The sequence below is a fragment of the Nerophis lumbriciformis genome, linkage group LG24, assembly GCF_033978685.3.
Source record: "Nerophis lumbriciformis linkage group LG24, RoL_Nlum_v2.1, whole genome shotgun sequence".
Lineage (NCBI taxonomy): Eukaryota > Metazoa > Chordata > Actinopteri > Syngnathiformes > Syngnathidae > Nerophis > Nerophis lumbriciformis.
This window is the reverse complement of record NC_084571.2, coordinates 41,278,692-41,298,219: the sequence shown is the minus strand read 5'-3', so window position 1 is coordinate 41,298,219 and position 19,528 is coordinate 41,278,692. Positions and strand designations below refer to the sequence as shown.

The 19,528-nt window shown below is 35.7% G+C and overlaps 1 protein-coding gene across 2 annotated transcripts in view; it reads right to left on the bottom strand.

Annotated features, from left to right (window-relative positions):
• The window catches only part of clcn7 (chloride channel 7), a 64,398-nt gene extending 53,306 nt beyond the window's left edge, over positions 1-11,092 (bottom strand). Inside the window, exons 1-2 of one of the 2 annotated variants that reach the window (XM_061982097.2) lie at positions 10,863-11,092; positions 4,530-4,607 (exon numbers count right to left, since the gene is read on the bottom strand). In XM_061982097.2, coding sequence (XP_061838081.1) covers positions 4,530-4,607; positions 10,863-10,958 — 174 coding nt within the window. In that variant the 5' untranslated portion in view covers positions 10,959-11,092. The remainder of the gene's footprint in view (positions 1-4,529; positions 4,608-10,862) is intronic. The other variant, XM_061982098.2, reaches the window with a different exon arrangement.
• Between the last annotated feature and the right edge of the window lie 8,436 nt (positions 11,093-19,528).

The window sequence follows — 19,528 nt, the reverse complement described above, 5'->3', positions numbered from 1 at the left end:
ATAATAGGTATTAACAATAGATTTAATAATAGACACCTTAACATTTGACAACAAAACAATTACAGTATACACCTATTTAATATCGCCACCTTAACATTTGACAACAAAACAATTATACACCTATTTAATAATGCCACCTTAACATTTGACAACAAAACATTTATACACCTATTTAATAATACCACCTTAACATTTGACAACAAAACAATGACACGCGTATTTAATACCACCTTAACATTTGACAACAAAACATTTATACACCTATTTAATAATACCACCTTAACATTTGACAACAAAACAATGACACGCGTATTTAATACCACCTTAACATTTGACAACAAAACAATTATACACCTATTTAATAATTCCACCTTAACATTTGACAACAAAACAATGATACACTGATTTAATAATACCACGTTAAGATTTGACAACAAAACAATTATTCACCTATTTAATAATACCACCTTAACATTTGACAACAAAACAATGATACGCTTATTTAATAATACCACCTTAACATTTGACAACCAACCAATTGTACACCTATTTAATAATACCACCTTAACATTTGACAACCAACCAATTATACACCTATTTAATAATACCACATTAACATTTGACAACAAAACAATGATACGCTTGTTTAATAATACCACCTTAACATTTGACAACCAACCAATTGTACACCTATTTAATAATACCACCTTAACATTTGACAACCAACCAATTATACACCTATTTAATAATACCACTTCAACATTTGACAACAAAACAATGATACGCTTATTTAATAATACCACCTTAACATTTGACAACCAACCAATTGTACACCTATTTAATAATACCACCTTAACATTTGACAACCAACCAATTATACACCTATTTAATAATACCACCTTAACATTTGACAACAAAACAATGATACACCTATTTAATAATACCACCTTAAGATTTGACAATAAAACAATTATACACCTATTTAATAATACCACCTTAACATTTGACAACAAAACAATTATACACCTATTTAATAATTCCACCTTAACATTTGACAACAAAACAATGATACACTGATTTAAAAATACCACGTTAAGATTTGACAACAAAACAATTATTCACCTATTTAATAATACCACCTTAACATTTTACAACCAAACAATTATACACTTATTTAATAATACCACCTTAAGATTTGACAACAAAACAATTATTCACCTATTTAATAATACCACCTTAACATTTGACAACAAAACAATGATACGCTTATTTAATAATACCACCTTAACATTTGACAACCAACCAATTATACACCTATTTAATAATACCACATTAACATTTGACAACAAAACAATGATACGCTTATTTAATAATACCACCTTAAGATTTGACAATAAAACAATTATACACCTATTTAATAATACCACCTTAACATTTGACAACAAAACAATTATACACCTATTTAATAATTCCACCTTAACATTTGACAACAAAACAATGATACACTGATTTAATAATACCACGTTAAGATTTGACAACAAAACAATTATTCACCTATTTAATAATACCACCTTAACATTTGACAACCAAACAATTATACACTTATTTAATAATACCACCTTTAGATTTGACAACAAAACAATTATTCACCTATTTAATAATACCACCTTAACATTTGACAACAAAACAATGATACGCTTATTTAATAATACCACCTTAACATTTGACAACCAACCAATTGTACACCTATTTAATAATACCACCTTAACATTTGACAACCAACCAATTATACACCTATTTAATAATACCACCTTAACATTTGACAACAAAACAATGATACACCTATTTAATAATACCATCTTAAGATTTGACAATAAAACAGTTATACACCTATTTAATACCACCTTAACATGTGACAACAAAACAATTATACACCCATTTAATAATACCACCTTAACATTTGACAACAAAACAATGATACACTGATTTAATAATACCACCTTAAGATTTGACAACAAAACAATTATTCACCTATTTAATAATACCACCTTAACATTTGACAACCAAACAATTATACACTTATTTAATAATACCACCTTTAGATTTGACAACAAAACAATTATTCACCTATTTAATAATACCACCTTAACATTTGACAACAAAACAATGATACGCTTATTTAATAATACCACCTTAACATTTGACAACCAACCAATTGTACACCTATTTAATAATACCACCTTAACATTTGACAACCAACCAATTATACACCTATTTAATAATACCACTTCAACATTTGACAACAAAACAATGATACGCTTATTTAATAATACCACCTTAACATTTGACAACCAACCAATTGTACACCTATTTAATAATACCACCTTAACATTTGACAACCAACCAATTATACACCTATTTAATAATACCACCTTAACATTTGACAACAAAACAATTATACACCTATTTAATAATGCCACCTTAACATTTGACAACAAAACAATTATACACCTATTTAATAATACCACCTTAACATTTGACAATAAAACAATTATACACCTATTTAATAATGCCACCTTAACATTTGACAACAAAACAATTATACACCTATTTAATAATGCCACCTTAACATTTGACAACAATACATTTATACACCTATTTAATAATGCCACCTTAACATTTGACAACAAAACATTTATACACCTATTTAATAATACCACCTTAACATTTGACAACAAAACAATGACACACGTATTTAATACCACCTTAACATTTGACAACAAAACAATTATACACCTATTTAATAATTCCACCTTAACATTTGACAACAAAACAATGATACACTGATTTAATAATACCACCTTAAGATTTGACAACAAAACAATTATTCACCTATTTAATAATACCACCTTAACATTTGACAACAAAACAATGATACGCTTATTTAATAATACCACCTTAACATTTGGCAACCAACCAATTGTACACCTATTTAATAATACCACCTTAACATTTGACAACCAACCAATTATACACCTATTTAATAATACCACCTTAACATTTGACAACAAAACAATGATATGCTTATTTAATAATAAATGATAAATAAATAAATAGGTTGTACTTGTATAGCGCTTTTCTACCTTCAAGGTACTCAAAGCGCTTTGACACTACTTCCACATTTACCCATTCACACACACATTCACACACCGATGGAGGGAGCTGCCATGCAAGGCGCTAACCAGCACCCATCAGGAGCAAGGGTGAAGTGTCTTGCTCAGGACACAACAAACATGACGAGGTTGGTACTAGGTGGGGATTGAACCAGGGACCCTTGGGTCGCGCACGGCCACTCTTCCACTGTGCCACCTTAACATTTGACAACCAACCAATTGTACACCTATTTAATAATACCACCTTAACATTTGACAACCAACCAATTATACACCTATTTAATAATACCACCTTAACATTTGACAACAAAACAACGATACACCTATTTAATACCACCTTAACATGTGACAACAAAACAATTATACACCTATTTAATAATACCACCTTAACATTTGACAACAAAACAACGATACACCTATTTAATACCACCTTAACATGTGACAACAAAACAATAATACACCTATTTAATAATACCACCTTAACATTTGACAACCAACCAATTATACACCTATTTAATAATACCACCTTAACATTTGACAACAAAACAACGATACACCTATTTAATACCACCTTAACATGTGACAACAAAACAATTATACACCTATTTAATAATACCACCTTAACATTTGACAACAAAACAATTATACACCTATTTAATAATTCCACCTTAACATTTGACAACCAACCAATCATACACATATTTAATAATACCACCTTAACATTTGACAACAAAACAATGATACACCTATTTAATAATACCACCTTAAGATTTGACAATAAAAGTTATACACCTACCACCTTAACATATGACAACAAAACAATTATACACCTATTTAATAATACCACCTTAACATTTGACAACAAAACAATTACACAAAGCGACTCGTGAAAAATCTCTGCAATATTTTTACCCAATTCACTTGTTTGAGTTCCATATTAAGAATGTTACCAAAACAGCCTTCTTTCATCTGTGTAATATCGTTGAAATGTGTCCCATTTTGTACACCACTGACACTGAGATCATTGTTCATGCGTTCATTACGTCTCGTCTTGATTACTGGAACACATTATTTTGGAGCATTAAAAGATTAAAGTTGGTACAAAATGCGGCTGCTAGACTTCTGACAAGGACAGGAAAGATGCAATAATAGTGCGACCTCAGTATGAACATTTAAGTCCCATCTTGAAATTAATTTTTATACTCTAACCTTTAATTAGCATTTTTAATGCATATTTCTGAAATTTGATTGATTTGTTCTAAACACACGACCAAATTGGGATCTAAATCGTGTGTTTGGGGGGGTCAGCCAGCTTCATATTGACGGGCTTGTCTAAGTCATTTGAAGACATTTTACCTCATCAGACATCATCTCCTCTTCCAAATCCACCGTGCTCAGTCTGCCTATTTGAAACACGGCGCCTCCAGCAGATGACTACGGAGCACAGAAATACATGTGTTCAACAATTTGCAGATCATGAAAAAAAACCACAGTGGCATTTTATTAAATGACACTAGCGAGAAATCAATGATTATTCGACAGATAATCTGCAGTAATTCAAGTTTAAATTAAAGCTGCAAGCAGCATTGGTCGGGCCCGCGTATTTGGCAGGTGCTAGTCCTAAGTGTCCCAATACGTTTGTCAAGTTTTAGTCCCAAGTGTCCCAATACTTTTGTCCAGTGTAAGTGTCCCAATACTTTTGTCCAGTGGTAGTCCTAAGTTTCCCAATACTGTTGTCTACTTTTAGTCGTAAGTGTCCCAATACTTTTGTCAAGTTGTAGTCCCAAGTGTCCCAATACTTTTGTCCAGTGATAGTCATAAGTGTCCCAATACTTTTGTCTAGTGTACCAACCTAGTCTGCATTGTGTGGGCACGCTGGTGCTTCCTGCTTTTAAGCAGCCATCTTAAAAAAACAGCAGCGCAGCGGTTCTTTGAAGGGTCATAAAATCAAAACCGGAGCAGGTATCACAACTCTTTCGCCAACTTTTAATTAGAAGGGTTCAATCTCTCTCCTGTGTTAGTTTGAAGCTGAAACAACAAATGCGCTCAGAGGAGGTAACGTTTGAAGAAAGGTGACCGGTTTTTACAAAAATGTTGTTTTGAAGGGGGAATAGCAAACTTCCTGTTGATTTTTGCTGGGGGTTGTCAATTTATGAAATGCAGTTCTACGTGAGACCTACGTAGAGGTTTTTGTTTCATGTCTCTCCGACCTTCCCAGTGGGAGTTACAGGCAGTTTTGTCATTTTTTTCTTCCGAGGAGCAGTTTTTTCTGCGTTTTATTCAAAAATTGCGGTAGAGCGCAATTTTGAGATTTGGGGTTAGGTTTTAAAAAGTTAAAAAGTTAAAGTACCAATGATTGTCACACACACACTAGGTGTGGCGAAATTATTCTCTGCATTTGACCCATCACCCTTGATCACCCCCTGGGAGGTGAGGGGAGCAGTGGGCAGCAGCGGTGGCTGCGCCCGGAAATCATTTTGGTGATTTAACCCCCAATTCCAACCCTTGATGCTGAGTGCCAAGCAGGGAGGTAATGGGTCCCATTTTTATAGTCTTTGGTATGACTCGGCCGGGATTTGAACTCCCAACCTACCGATCTCAGGACGGACACTCTAACCACTAGGCCACTGAGTAGGTTTTTATTAGATTGCAATTTTTGCCAGTCCTGATGTGTGCGTTCAGTTTGGTGAGTTTTGAAGCATGTTAAGGGGGTCAAATTACAGCTCAAAGAGGCAAAAGTGACTGTTTTTAGTACATTTTTGTCTTGAAGGGGGAATAGCCAACTTCCTGTTGATTTTTGCCCAACAATGTACAATTGTGAAATGTAGGTCTAAGTCAGACCTACATAGAGGTATTTTTTTCATGTCTCTCCGACTTTTCTAGTGAGAGTTACAGGCAGTCTAGTTTTTTTTTTCCTAGGGGGCGCTAGAGCGCAATTTTGAGTTTTGGGGTTCGTTTTCGTTTTTCGTTTTCCGTTCCGTCGCCACATTAAACTGTAAGTTGACCCACTTAACATGCTTCAAAACTCACCATATTTGACCCACACATCAGGACCTGCGAAAATTGCCTTTTAATAAAAGGCAATTTTCGCAGGTCCTGATGTGTGGGTCAAATATGGTGAGTTTTGAAGCATGTTAAGTGGGTCAAATTACAGCTCAAATAGGCGGCCGGTATAATAATAATAAAACCTTACAAATTCAATAGGTCCTTATGTCCCATTGCATAAGGACTCCGTTTGGGAGTCCTTATACAATGGGCCATGCGGGCCCTAATGACAAAAGACGCACAAGTAAGAATTTGAATGGGAAATGCAAACTGCAATAAGAGTTGAGTGTTTAGTCAGTGTGATGCTGACAGTAATAGCTCGGGTGGAAGTAAGCCTTATTTTCCAGTCTTTCCACATCAAGTGGAACTTGACTACAGCACAGTGCATGTAGCAGATGAGATAAAGCATTTACAATTCATTGTCTGAACACAAGACACAAATATTCAATAAAAAGCAGGGCTTTAATTATTAATCGATTAGAAAAAAGCTTTAGACCTATATTACGTAACTTTGATTAATTAAATGAGTGTAAAATTTGATTCAAAATAGGTGTGCCCGGAACTTTAAATACGCAATCCTAGTTTTTTGCAATGGAGCACACTAGTGATGGGTCCGGCAACACCGATGCATCGGCGCATGCGTCGAGCTCATAGAGCAAAACCCTGTGTCGGTGCGCGTACCGCTTTTAGAAAATCACGTGACCGATACGCAAACTGTGTCGCACTGACGCCTCCTCTGTGCCCTGTGAGCGGGTCTTTTCTACAGCCGGAGAAATAATAACTAAGAAGAGAAATCGTCTAAAATGTAATACGTCGGAAAAACTTTTTTTAAATTTTTTTTTATAAAAATGTGTAAAAAAATTTAATTAAAAAAATTATTCATTGTTATTTTTTTTAAATGCACGGGACGAAATGAAATGCTCCCTGGGACGATGGCTTTTAACCATATATTTTCTTTTTCTTTTTATGTATTTATTCATTTTACATTTTATATTAAATGTCTTGGTTTTTCCTCCCTCAGAAAATCCTATTAAATGTTTAACAAGCCATCCTATAATAATAAAACAGCTATTAATGTAACAATACAATAAAACAAATATATTTAATGATGTTTTTTTCATTATTTTAACAATAGGCTAATGAATATTACTTTACCGTATTTTCCGCACTATTAGCCGCACCTAAAAACCACAAATTTTCTCAAAAGCTGACAGTGCGGCTTATAACCCGGTGCGCTTTATATATGGATTAATATTAAGATTCATTTTCATAAAGTTTCGATCTCGCAACTTCGGTAAACAGCCGCCATCTTTTTTCCCGGTAGAACAGGAAGCGCTTCTTCTTCTACGCAAGCAACCGCCAAGGTAAGCACCCGCCCCCATAGAACAGGAAGCGCTTCTTCTTCTACTGTAAGCAACCACCCGCCCGCGTAGAAGAAGAAAAAGCGCGCGGATATACCGTACGTTTCATTTCCTTTGTGTGTTTACATCTGTAAAGACCACAAAATGGCTCCTACTAAGCGTCAGGGATCCGGTTCATGAAAAGACGCAATCTCTCCATCCGCACACGGATTACTATTTCACAGCAACTGATATTCCTGTGAACCGCACTGTGGATACAACGGGAGCACCTACGGTGAATATTCGCACCACAGGGAATGAGAAGTCATCCTTCACTGTGGTTCTAGCTTGCCATGCTAACTTCCACCCATGGTGATATTCAAAAGGAAGACCTTGCCAAAAGAGACCTTTCCAGCCGGCGTCATCATAAAAGCTAACTCGAAGGGATGGATGAAGAAAAGATGAGCGAGTGGTTAAGGTAAGTTTAAGTTTACGCGAAGAGGCCGGGTGGCTTTTTTCACGCAGCTCTGTCCATGTTGATATACGTATGTTTGTGATTGCACATTTGCGTACATTTTGGGAGTGAACAGAGTTGTTAGAACGCTGGTTTTTAATATATTATTAAAGTTTGACTGACCTATCTGACTGTTTTTTTGACATTCCTTTAGCGCAGTTAGATGCGGCTTACAACACCGGGCGGCTTATAGGTGGACAAAGTTTTGAAATATGCCGTTCATTGAAGGCGCGGCTTTTAACCCAGGGCGCCTTATGGTGCGGAAAATACGGTATATAGATTCTACAAGAAACACAAAACTTAAAAAATAAATGATTTACAATTGCACACACAAGGTTTTGTGCAGCTTCACTCATTGTAAAGGAAGATAATGTGCTTCGTACACCTGCAGGACCGCAAGCAAGGTCGCAGAGAAAATGCGGGCTGGAATTTGTGTGATGTGGGCATTTTCTATTTGAACAAGTGGAATGGATTGGATACCGACGCACGAAAGGGGCTCTCTACCTTACGCTACGAAGTGGGGGGAAACTGAGTGAATAATAACAGGTTATATGATTATTTACTCATATTTGGGCCACTTTATAATGAATATGTCGGCATTTATTTGTAAAAAAAAACACCAAATTATTTAGGGGGGCTTAAGAATATTTTAGGGGGGCTTGGACGGCGTGGCAAAGTTGGTAGAGTGGCCGTGCCAGCAATCGGAGGGTTGCTGGTTACTGGGGTTCAATTAGGGCTGCAGCTAACGATTATTTTTCTATCGATTAATCTATAGATTATTTTTTTCGATTAATCGGTTAATCTATAGATTATTTTTTCGATTAATCTATAGATTATTTTTCCTTTTACCGATTTTTTTTTTAATTTAAAATGAAGAGGAAAAAATAAATGTAGGCCAGTTTTTTCAAAAGGCATGGCTTTTATTTACAAAAAAAAAAGTATGGCCACTCAGTCAACATTGACAACAACATGACAAAATATTCTGTAACAATGTAAACATTTAAAACTTTTAACATTTAACAAAATTAAAAGTAGCTTATTTGCTTTTTAATGTGCAAATATAAAAGTAAACATCCAGTGCAAATCTTAATATTCTGGAATAGTATAAGCATTTCAAAAGTAAAAGTATTGCTTATTTTGCTTTAAAATGTGCAAAAATAAAGATAAACATCCAATACAAAAAAGTGCAAAACGGAAATATTCTGTAACAAGTGTAAACATTTCAACAAAAGTAAAAGTATTGCTTATTTGCTAAAATGTGCAAAAATAAAGCTAAACATCCAATACAAAAAAGTGTACAGTGTAAACATTTCAACAAAAGTAAAAGTATTGCTTATTTTGCTTAATAACACAACAATGATAGTATGATTAAAGTGAAAGTTAATTGTTGGTTTGTACATAGTATATGTAACTGTTAATGTTGTAAAAGGTATTTGCACAACTAATTAACGTTAGCGTTTGTGACACGTCTTGTGCCGTGGGGTTCTTTCAGGACCGACAGACTGAACGCCAGACGGCTTTGCCAGGTTTACAATCTTTTAATTTTACACAAAGTCTTTTCTCTTCCAACTCTTTTCTCTTTCTTTCCTCGCTTTTCAGCTCCTCTTCCTCGCTCGCTCGTCGTCCCCTGTCTCTTGCGGCGTCGCTCCCGGCGCGCCCCGCCTCGCCGCTCGCTCGCCGCCGCCGCCTCTCCACAGCGTTAAAGAGGAGCGCGTCTTTGTAAACACTGAACAGGCACGCCAAACGCGCCTCTCAGAGCGAAACGGTGCTTTAGTTTATGAATTTACAACGCAGATACAAATGACACATTCATGTTTTTGTGTAATAATGACAACGTATACGCACGCGGACGATTGACTTGTTGATGGTGATGGCAAGAACGCTGTCGGGGGTTTTCTTTTCAAATGTTCCTTCATAGCCGTTGTGCTGCTATGATAGGCCATTTCCGCTCGACACAGTGTGCATACAACATTATTAGGCCGTTTATTGAAATACTCCCACACTTTTGACGACTTTTGGCGTGCTTTTTCCCCCTCGCTCGCATCGTCTGCTTTGCGCTCCGCCATGACAGTAGTGTGACGTAAATATGCGACGCGCCGACGCACAAAAACGGCGTCGACGTATTTACGTAACCGATGACGTCAACTACGTCGACGCGTCGTTTCAGCCTTACTCTCTACCTTACGCGACGAAGTGAGGGGAAACTGAGTGAATAATAACAGGTTATATGATTATTTACTCATATTTGGGCCACTTTGTAATGAATATGTCGGCATTTATCTGTAAAAAACAAACAAAAAAACACCAAATTATTTAGGGGGACTTAAGAATATAGGAAAATAGGCCTAACAACGCCAATGGTATATACTAGGTCATAAAATCAGTGTCAGTAGAGTCGGTCCATAGGTTGCCTGTAGGGATTTTTAATGTCCAGCAGATGTCAGTATTTAGTGACACAGTATCGACACAGTATCAATACAGTTTTGCAATGTGTCGAAACGCTTCATGACGCCTCATCGACCCATCACTAGACATCACTGAAGGCCTAGGTGGGAAACGCACGGCCCGCCACTGCCTAAAATGATTCCCGGGCGCAGTCACCGCTGCTGCTCACTGCTCCCCTCACCTCCCAGGGGGTGGAACAAGGGGATGGGTCAAATGCAGAGGGTCATTTCACCACACTAGTGTGTGTGTGTGTGTGTGACTGTCAGTGGTACTTTAACATTAACTTTAACTTTGTTCGTGCTGAGGAGTAATCGGCTGTTAGCATGTTAGCGTGCTAGCTCTCACCTCTTTGGAGTGTCGGCGCGTCTCAGAGCCATTTAACAGCGGCGTCCCTTCGTCGCCCCGGCTCGACCACGACACTTTCTTCGTGATGTTGGCCATCGTGGCACACCGGCGTCGCCAAAAAGATGTTGTCTCAGCTCATGAATTCAGTCAAAAGGCATTTTCCCCCGCGGCGCCTCATATGATGATGATGATGGTCACTCAACTCGTGACGCTTTAGTAAGTAGGTACGGGACGCGCGTCGGTCCAAATGGGGTCTTTGGCCGCAATGCATGCTGGGTATTGTAGTTTCAATGTTCCATTCGCGCTCTTTTACTTTCGCTTCTGCCTGTTCTAAAATGAAATAAAATCTAAAATATGTTCCTTCTTTTGTGAACATGTTTTAACTGACATACGTTTTTGCCTTATTCATACATAAAAATATGTATTTATTTCAACATTAAATACGGTACTGTAGTAGACCTAAGTGTTCATTAAGTACCACCATAATAACAACATTAAATACAGTAGTGTAGTAGACCTAAGTATTCATTAAGTACCACCATAATGACCAACATTAAAATACAGTAGTGTAGTAGACCTAAGTGTTCATTAAGTACCACCATAATGACAACATTAAATACAGTAGTGTAGTAGACCTAAGTATTCATTAAGTACCACCATAATGACAACATTAAATACAGTAGTGTAGACCTAAGTATTCATTAAGTACCACCATAATGACATCATTAAATACAGTAGTGTAGACCTAAGTATTCATTAAGTACCACCATAATGACAACATTAAATACAGTAGTGTAGTAGACCTAAGTATTCATTAAGTACCACCATAATGACAACATTAAATACAGTAGTGTAGTAGACCTAAGTATTCATTAAGTACCACCATAATGACAACATAAAGTACAGTAGTGTAGTAGACCTAAGTATTCATTAAGTACCACCATAATGGCAACATTAAATACAGTAGTGTAGTAGACCTAAGTATTCATTAAGTACCACCATAATGACAACATTAAATACAGTAGTGTAGACCTAAGTATTCATGAAGTACCACCATAATGACAACATAAAGTACAGTAGTGTAGTAGACCTAAGTATTCATTAAGTACCACCATAATGACAACATTAAATACAGTAGTGTAGTAGACCTAAGTATTCATTAAGTACCACCATAATGACAACATTAAATACAGTAGTGTAGTAGACATAAGTATTCATTGAGTACCACCATAATGACAACATTAAATGCAGTAGTGTAGTAGACCTAAGTATTCATTAAGTACCACCATAATGACAACATTAAATACAGTAATGTAGTAGACCTAAGTATTCATTAAGTACCACCATAATGACAACATAAAGTACAGTAGTGTAGTAGACCTAAGTATTCATTAAGTACCACCATAACGACAACATTAAAATACAGTAATGTAGTAGACCTAAGTACTCATCAAGTATCACCATAATGACAACATTAAAATACAGTAGTGTAGTAGACCTAAGTATTCATTAAGTACCACCATAATGACAACATTAAATACAGTAGTGTAGTAGACCTAAGTATTCATTAAGTACCACCATAATGACAACATTAAATACAGTAGTGTAGTAGACATAAGTATTCATTAAGTACCACCATAATGACAACATTAAATACAGTAGTGTAGTAGACCTAAGTATTCATTAAGTACCACCATAACGACAACATTAAAATACAGTAGTGTAGTAGACCTAAGTATTCATTAAGTACCACCATAATGACAACATTAAATACAGTAGTGTAGTAGACTTAAGTATTCATTAAGTACCACCATAATGACAACATTAAATACAGTAGTGTAGTAGACCTAAGTATTCGTTAAGTACCACCATAATGACAACATTAAATACAGTAGTGTAGTAGACCTAAGTATTCATTAAGTACCACCATAATGACTAACATTAAAATACAGTAGTGTAGTAGACCTAAGTATTCATTAAGTACCACCATAATGACTAACATTAAAATACAGTAGTGTAGTAGACCTAAGTATTCATTAAGTACCACCATAATGACAACATTAAATACAGTAGTGTAGTAGACCTAAGTATTCATTAAGTACCACCATAATGACAACATTAAAATACAGTAGTGTAGTAGACCTAAGTATTCATTAAGTACCACCATAATGACAACACAAAGTACAGTAGTGTAGTAGACCTAAGTATTCATTAAGTACCACCATAATGACAACATTAAATACAGTAATGTAGTAGACCTAAGTATTCATTAAGTACCACCATAATGACAACATAAAGTACAGTAGTGTAGTAGACCTAAGTATTCATTAAGTACCACCATAACGACAACATTAAAATACAGTAATGTAGTAGACCTAAGTACTCATCAAGTATCACCATAATGACAACATTAAAATACAGTAGTGTAGTAGACCTAAGTATTCATTAAGTACCACCATAATGACAACATTAAATACAGTAGTGTAGTAGACCTAAGTATTCATTAAGTACCACCATAATGACAACATTAAATACAGTAGTGTAGTAGACATAAGTATTCATTAAGTACCACCATAATGACAACATTAAATACAGTAGTGTAGTAGACCTAAGTATTCATTAAGTACCACCATAACGACAACATTAAAATACAGTAGTGTAGTAGACCTAAGTATTCATTAAGTACCACCATAATGACAACATTAAATACAGTAGTGTAGTAGACTTAAGTATTCATTAAGTACCACCATAATGACAACATTAAATACAGTAGTGTAGTAGACCTAAGTATTCGTTAAGTACCACCAAAATGACAACATTAAATACAGTAGTGTAGTAGACCTAAGTATTCATTAAGTACCACCATAATGACTAACATTAAAATACAGTAGTGTAGTAGACCTAAGTATTCATTAAGTACCACCATAATGACAACATTAAATACAGTAGTGTAGTAGACCTAAGTATTCATTAAGTACCACCATAATGACAACATTAAAATACAGTAGTGTAGTAGACCTAAGTATTCATTAAGTACCACCATAATGACAACATTAAAATACAGTAGTGTAGTAGACCTAAGTATTCATTAAGTACCACCATAATGACAACATTAAAATACAGTAGGGTAGTAGACCTAAGTATTCATTAAGTACCACCATAATGACAACATTAAATACAGTAGTGTAGTAGACCTAAGTATTCATTAAGTACCACCATAATGACTAACCATAAAATACAGTAGTGTAGTAGACCTTAGTATTCATTAAGTACCACCATAATGACAACATTAAATACAATAATGTAGTAGACATAAGTATCCATTAAGTACCACCATAACGACAACATTAAAATACAGTAGTGTAGTAGACCTAAGTATTCATTAAGTACCACCATAATGACAACATTAAAATAGAGTAGGGTAGTAGACCTAAGTATTCATTAAGTACCACCATAATGACAACATTAAATACAGTAGTGTAGTAGACCTAAGTGTTCATTAAGTACCACCATAATGACAACATTAAAATACAGTAGGGTAGTAGACTTAAGTATTCATTAAGTACCACCATATTGACAACATTAAATACAGTAGTGTAGTAGGCCTAAGTATTCATTAAGTACCACCATAATGACATCATTAAATACAGTAGTGTAGTAGACCTAAGTATTCATTAAGTACCACCATAATGACAACATTAAAATACTTTAGCATAATAGGCCTAAGTATTCATTAAGTACCACCATATTGACAACATTAAATACATTAGTGTAGTAGGCCTAAGTATTCATTAAGTACCACCATAATGACATCATTAAATACAGTAGTGTAGACCTAAGTATTCATTAAGTACCACCATAATGACAACATAAAGTACAGTAGTGTAGTAGACCTAAGTATTCATTAAGTACCACCATAATGACAACATTAAATACAGTAGTGTAGTAGACCTAAGTATTCATTAAGTACCACCATAATGACAACATTAAAATACTTTAGCATAATAGGCCTAAGTATTCATTAAGTACCACCATATTGACAACATTAAATACAGTAGTGTAGTAGGCCTAAGTATTCATTAAGTACCACCATAATGACATCATTAAATACAGTAGTGTAGACCTAAGTATTCATTAAGTACCACCATAATGACAACATAAAGTACAGTAGTGTAGTAGACCTAAGTATTCATTAAGTACCACCATAATGACAACATTAAATACAGTAGTGTAGTAGACATAAGTATTCATTAAGTACCACCATAATAACAACATTAAATACAGTAGTGTAGTAGACCTAGGTATTCATTAAGTACCACCATAACGACAACATTAAATACAGTAGTGTAGTAGACCTAAGTATTCATTAAGTACCACCATAATGACAACATTAAATACAGTAGTGTAGTAGACCTAAGTATTCATTAAGTACCACCATAATGACAACATTAAATACAGTAGTGTAGTAGACATAAGTATTCATTAAGTACCACCATAATGACAACATTAAATACAGGAGTGTAGTAGACCTAAGTATTCATTAAGTACCACCATAATGACAACATTAAATACAGTAGTGTGGTAGACCTAGGTATTCATTAATACCACCATAATGACTAACATTAAAATACAGTAGTGTAGTAGACCTAAGTATTCATTAAGTACCACCATAATAACAACATAAAGTACAGTAGTGTAGTAGACCTAAGTATTCATTAAGTACCACCATAATAACAACATAAAGTACAGTAGTGTAGTAGACCTAAGTATTCATTAAGTACCACCATAATGACAACATTAAAATACTTTAGCATAATAGGCCTAAGTATTCATTAAGTACCACCATAATGACAACATTAAATACAGTAGTGTAGTAGACCTAAGTATTCATTAAGTACCACCATAATGACAACATTAAATACAGTAGTGTGGTAGACCTAGGTATTCATTAATACCACCATAATGACTAACATTAAAATACAGTAGTGTAGTAGACCTAAGTATTCATTAAGTACCACCATAATAACAACATAAAGTACAGTAGTGTAGTAGACCTAAGTATTCATTAAGTACCACCATAATAACAACATAAAGTACAGTAGTGTAGTAGACCTAAGTATTCATTAAGTACCACCATAATGACAACATTAAAATACTTTAGCATAATAGGCCTAAGTATTCATTAAGTACCACCATAATGACAACATTAAATACAGTAGTGTAGTAGACCTAAGTATTCATTAAGTACCACCATAATGACAACATTAAATACAGTAGTGTAGTAGACCTAAGTATTCATTAAGTACCACCATAATGACAACATTAAATACAGTAGTGTGGTAGACCTAGGTATTCATTAATACCACCATAATGACTTACATTAAAATACAGTAGTGTAGTAGACCTAAGTATTCATTAAGTACCACCATAATAACAACATAAAGTACAGTAGTGTAGTAGACCTAAGTATTCATTAAGTACCACCATTATGACATCATTAAATACAGTAGTGTAGTAGACCTAAGTATTCATTAAGTACCACCATAATGACAACATTAAATACAGTAGTGTAGTAGACCTACGTATTCATTAAGTACCACCATAATGACAACATTGAATACAGTAGTGTAGTAGACCTAAGTATTCATTAAGTACCACCATAATGACAACATTAAATACAGTAGTGTAGTAGACCTAAGTATTCATTAAGTACCACCATAATGACCAAAATTAAAATACAGTAGTATTATGAAGTATGAAGTAATAGTGATTAATCATAAATTATTACTTGCTTGCATGATTTAATTAATTTTAAAAAGACAGCGATATTTGAACACAAATTCAATTGTATTGCCAGAATATCACAAAGAAGCATTTTAGGAAATTTCGATTAATGCAATTATTTTTTGCAATTAATGGCATGAGTTAACTCTTTATTTTTGACAATCCTAACATTTTCTAAGGTTTTAACTGAAAACAATAGAGGCAAGTACATTTTTAAGATGAAAACTAAAACTAAAAGATCTGAATTTTGGGGGAAATTGTATTCCATATACATTAACATAGCTAAAATACAGGAAACTAAGAAAGTGGAATGGAAATGTTAGCATAGACGCAAGAGTGTTGAACAAGTAAACAAATGGCTAGTGCAGTATTACATGCATGATCAAAACATGCAGTATAAACGTTACTGCTTTAATATCTGCAAATCCTAATCATCTTCTACATGCAAGTTCAAAATATAGGAAAAAAACAGCCACTCTCCAAAAAACTTAATAAAACTAAAATAAAGAGGTGCACGGCAAAAAGTGTAGTTAAAGAAAAAGCAAGGCCAGCAACACTCATGTCCTTCTAATCATTTTAATAAAACTGAGCAGGCGCTACCAAACAACGACCGGTTTCGACTGTGTCTTCGTCAAGTTCTTTCCCATCATGTCACGGCCCGAGCGCACACCAGTGTGCATTCATCTGGGCGCACCTCCAAGAGCGCGCCACTCCGGCTGCAGCAAGCGGCTGCATTCAATCATCGGCAATCAACGCACCTGTCGCTGATGAGAAGCCCTGCCTTCTTACGCCAGCGCAACCTGCTATCCCGTGCCAGAACATAGCTACCTGTTCCTGTACAGTAAGAGGAAATTCTACAAGCTATATGCATACTCTTTCTCTGTGTTCCTCCCCATCTGTGTTGATTGGTCTCGTGTCCCCCTTGTCGTCTTCCAGCAGCCTACCTCCGTTCCCGTGTTACAAGCTGTGTGTCTCGTCTCCCCGTGTTCCCCCCTGGTTCTCTCTGGCTGCCCCTTTTGGATCTCGACCTCCCTGCCCGGACACGGACTTTGGCGCCTCTCTCCTGCCTGCTCACGGACCTCCGAGCCAGCCTTGCCCCTCTTTGGACTCCCGCCTCTCGCTCAACACTACTGGCAACCAGGGCCGGCCCATGGCATAGGCCGTATAGGCAAATGCTAAGGGCGCCGTCCATCAGGGCCAGTGCCACAAATGTCGGAGAAAAAAAAAAAAGTTGGTACTATTATTTCTAAATACAAAAAATAATCCCACGTTAATTAAAATGCAAAGTAAAGCCTATATAATAGAAATATTATTTGTTACAACATTACGCCCCCCCCCCCCCCCCCCCCCCCCCCTCCCTTCCCGTATCATGACTCTTTTTGGACGTCACCACATCAAAAAATCAACACAAGATGTCAAAACGGCCAAAACTGTCAGGTGCCCAGGGAAGAAAAAAGAGAAAAGAAGAGGAGGAGAAACGAGAAAAAGACAAGAGGTAGCAGGTAGGTAACGTTAGCCTACATGAAATTATTTGTCTGTTACAGAATGTGATAGTAACCTGGCTTTTTAGCATTAAGCTAATGTTACATGATTCGGCAATTGCTAATCAATAAATAGCTAGTTCTGTTTTAACGTCGGGTTAATATTGTGGAGGGGGCTAAATTGTTATGGAAAATAATAATGTAACGTTAGGTAATTACAGTACTCCCACCTTACATTCCTCAGGGACATTTGTATTAGATCTTTTAAGCAGGTGTTTTTTGTTTACATTGTTATTGCCTTCTGGTTAGCTAATGTTTGCCCTGCAGGTAATAGTCACTTTTCCACCCCTTTATATATTAGGTATAGTTGTAAGCCTAGTTGTTAAAGTGCACATCATTAATGTAAATTAAGCAATATGTATGTAAAAAATATTGTATTTCATATATTCATTTTTTATTTTTTGCATTCATTTATTTATTCATTTTTTTTTTATCTTGTTAACTATTCTGATTGTTAATTTGCTTTCTTTAAGTAAAAAAAATGTCAAAGACAAAGCTATTCGGTTTCTTGTGAGTATATACACTTCACTGACGATGTGGGGGGGCGCCACCTAAAATCTTGCCTAGGGCGCCAGATTGGTTAGGGCCGGGCCTGCTGGCAACACTCAACATTTAATTCCCACACATAGTCGCACACCGTACACATTTTTGGGTTGGTTCACACTTCATATTATTGTATATTAATAAATATAGACGTCCCTGCTTTCTGTGCCGTCTTCTTCCTCCGTACAAAGCGAAACACATCATGTGTGAATGTACATGGTGGGAGGAGTACTGTACTATTTTCCTCCTTCTGACTCAACCACTCACTTTACTTCTGCTTTCATTTTGACTTTACTTCATGCAGGCACTGTCCTGCAATACTTCTTCCCCATGTAGCGCCTGTCTGTCTGACATTTTAATTATTAATGACAAAATACTATAAGACATTCAGTAAGTATCTCGATTATTAATATTTCATTGTCGTGATATGATGCCACCCGCGACCCCGATAGGGACAAGCGGTAGAAATTGGATGGACGGGATGGATATTGTTGCGTCAGACCAGTCTAGCTCTCAGGGAATTAAAGTCACTGGTCAATCCCAAGTTCTTTCAGATGACATATATGCAGAGTAAGAAGGACCATCAAGACAGAATAGGAATATTATCATGTTTTACTGAAGCTTCAGGAGACCAGCCCACATCAATACAGTCATACCGTCATCTCGGGATGGTCTCACATTCAAACAGAAAGAGACAACCCCTACCCTCTCCAGAAAGGAACACAGGCTCATTGTTCTACTGCAGATAATATATAAGGCGGTACTCCAACCCCTACATTGCAAGCCATCAAGGTAACA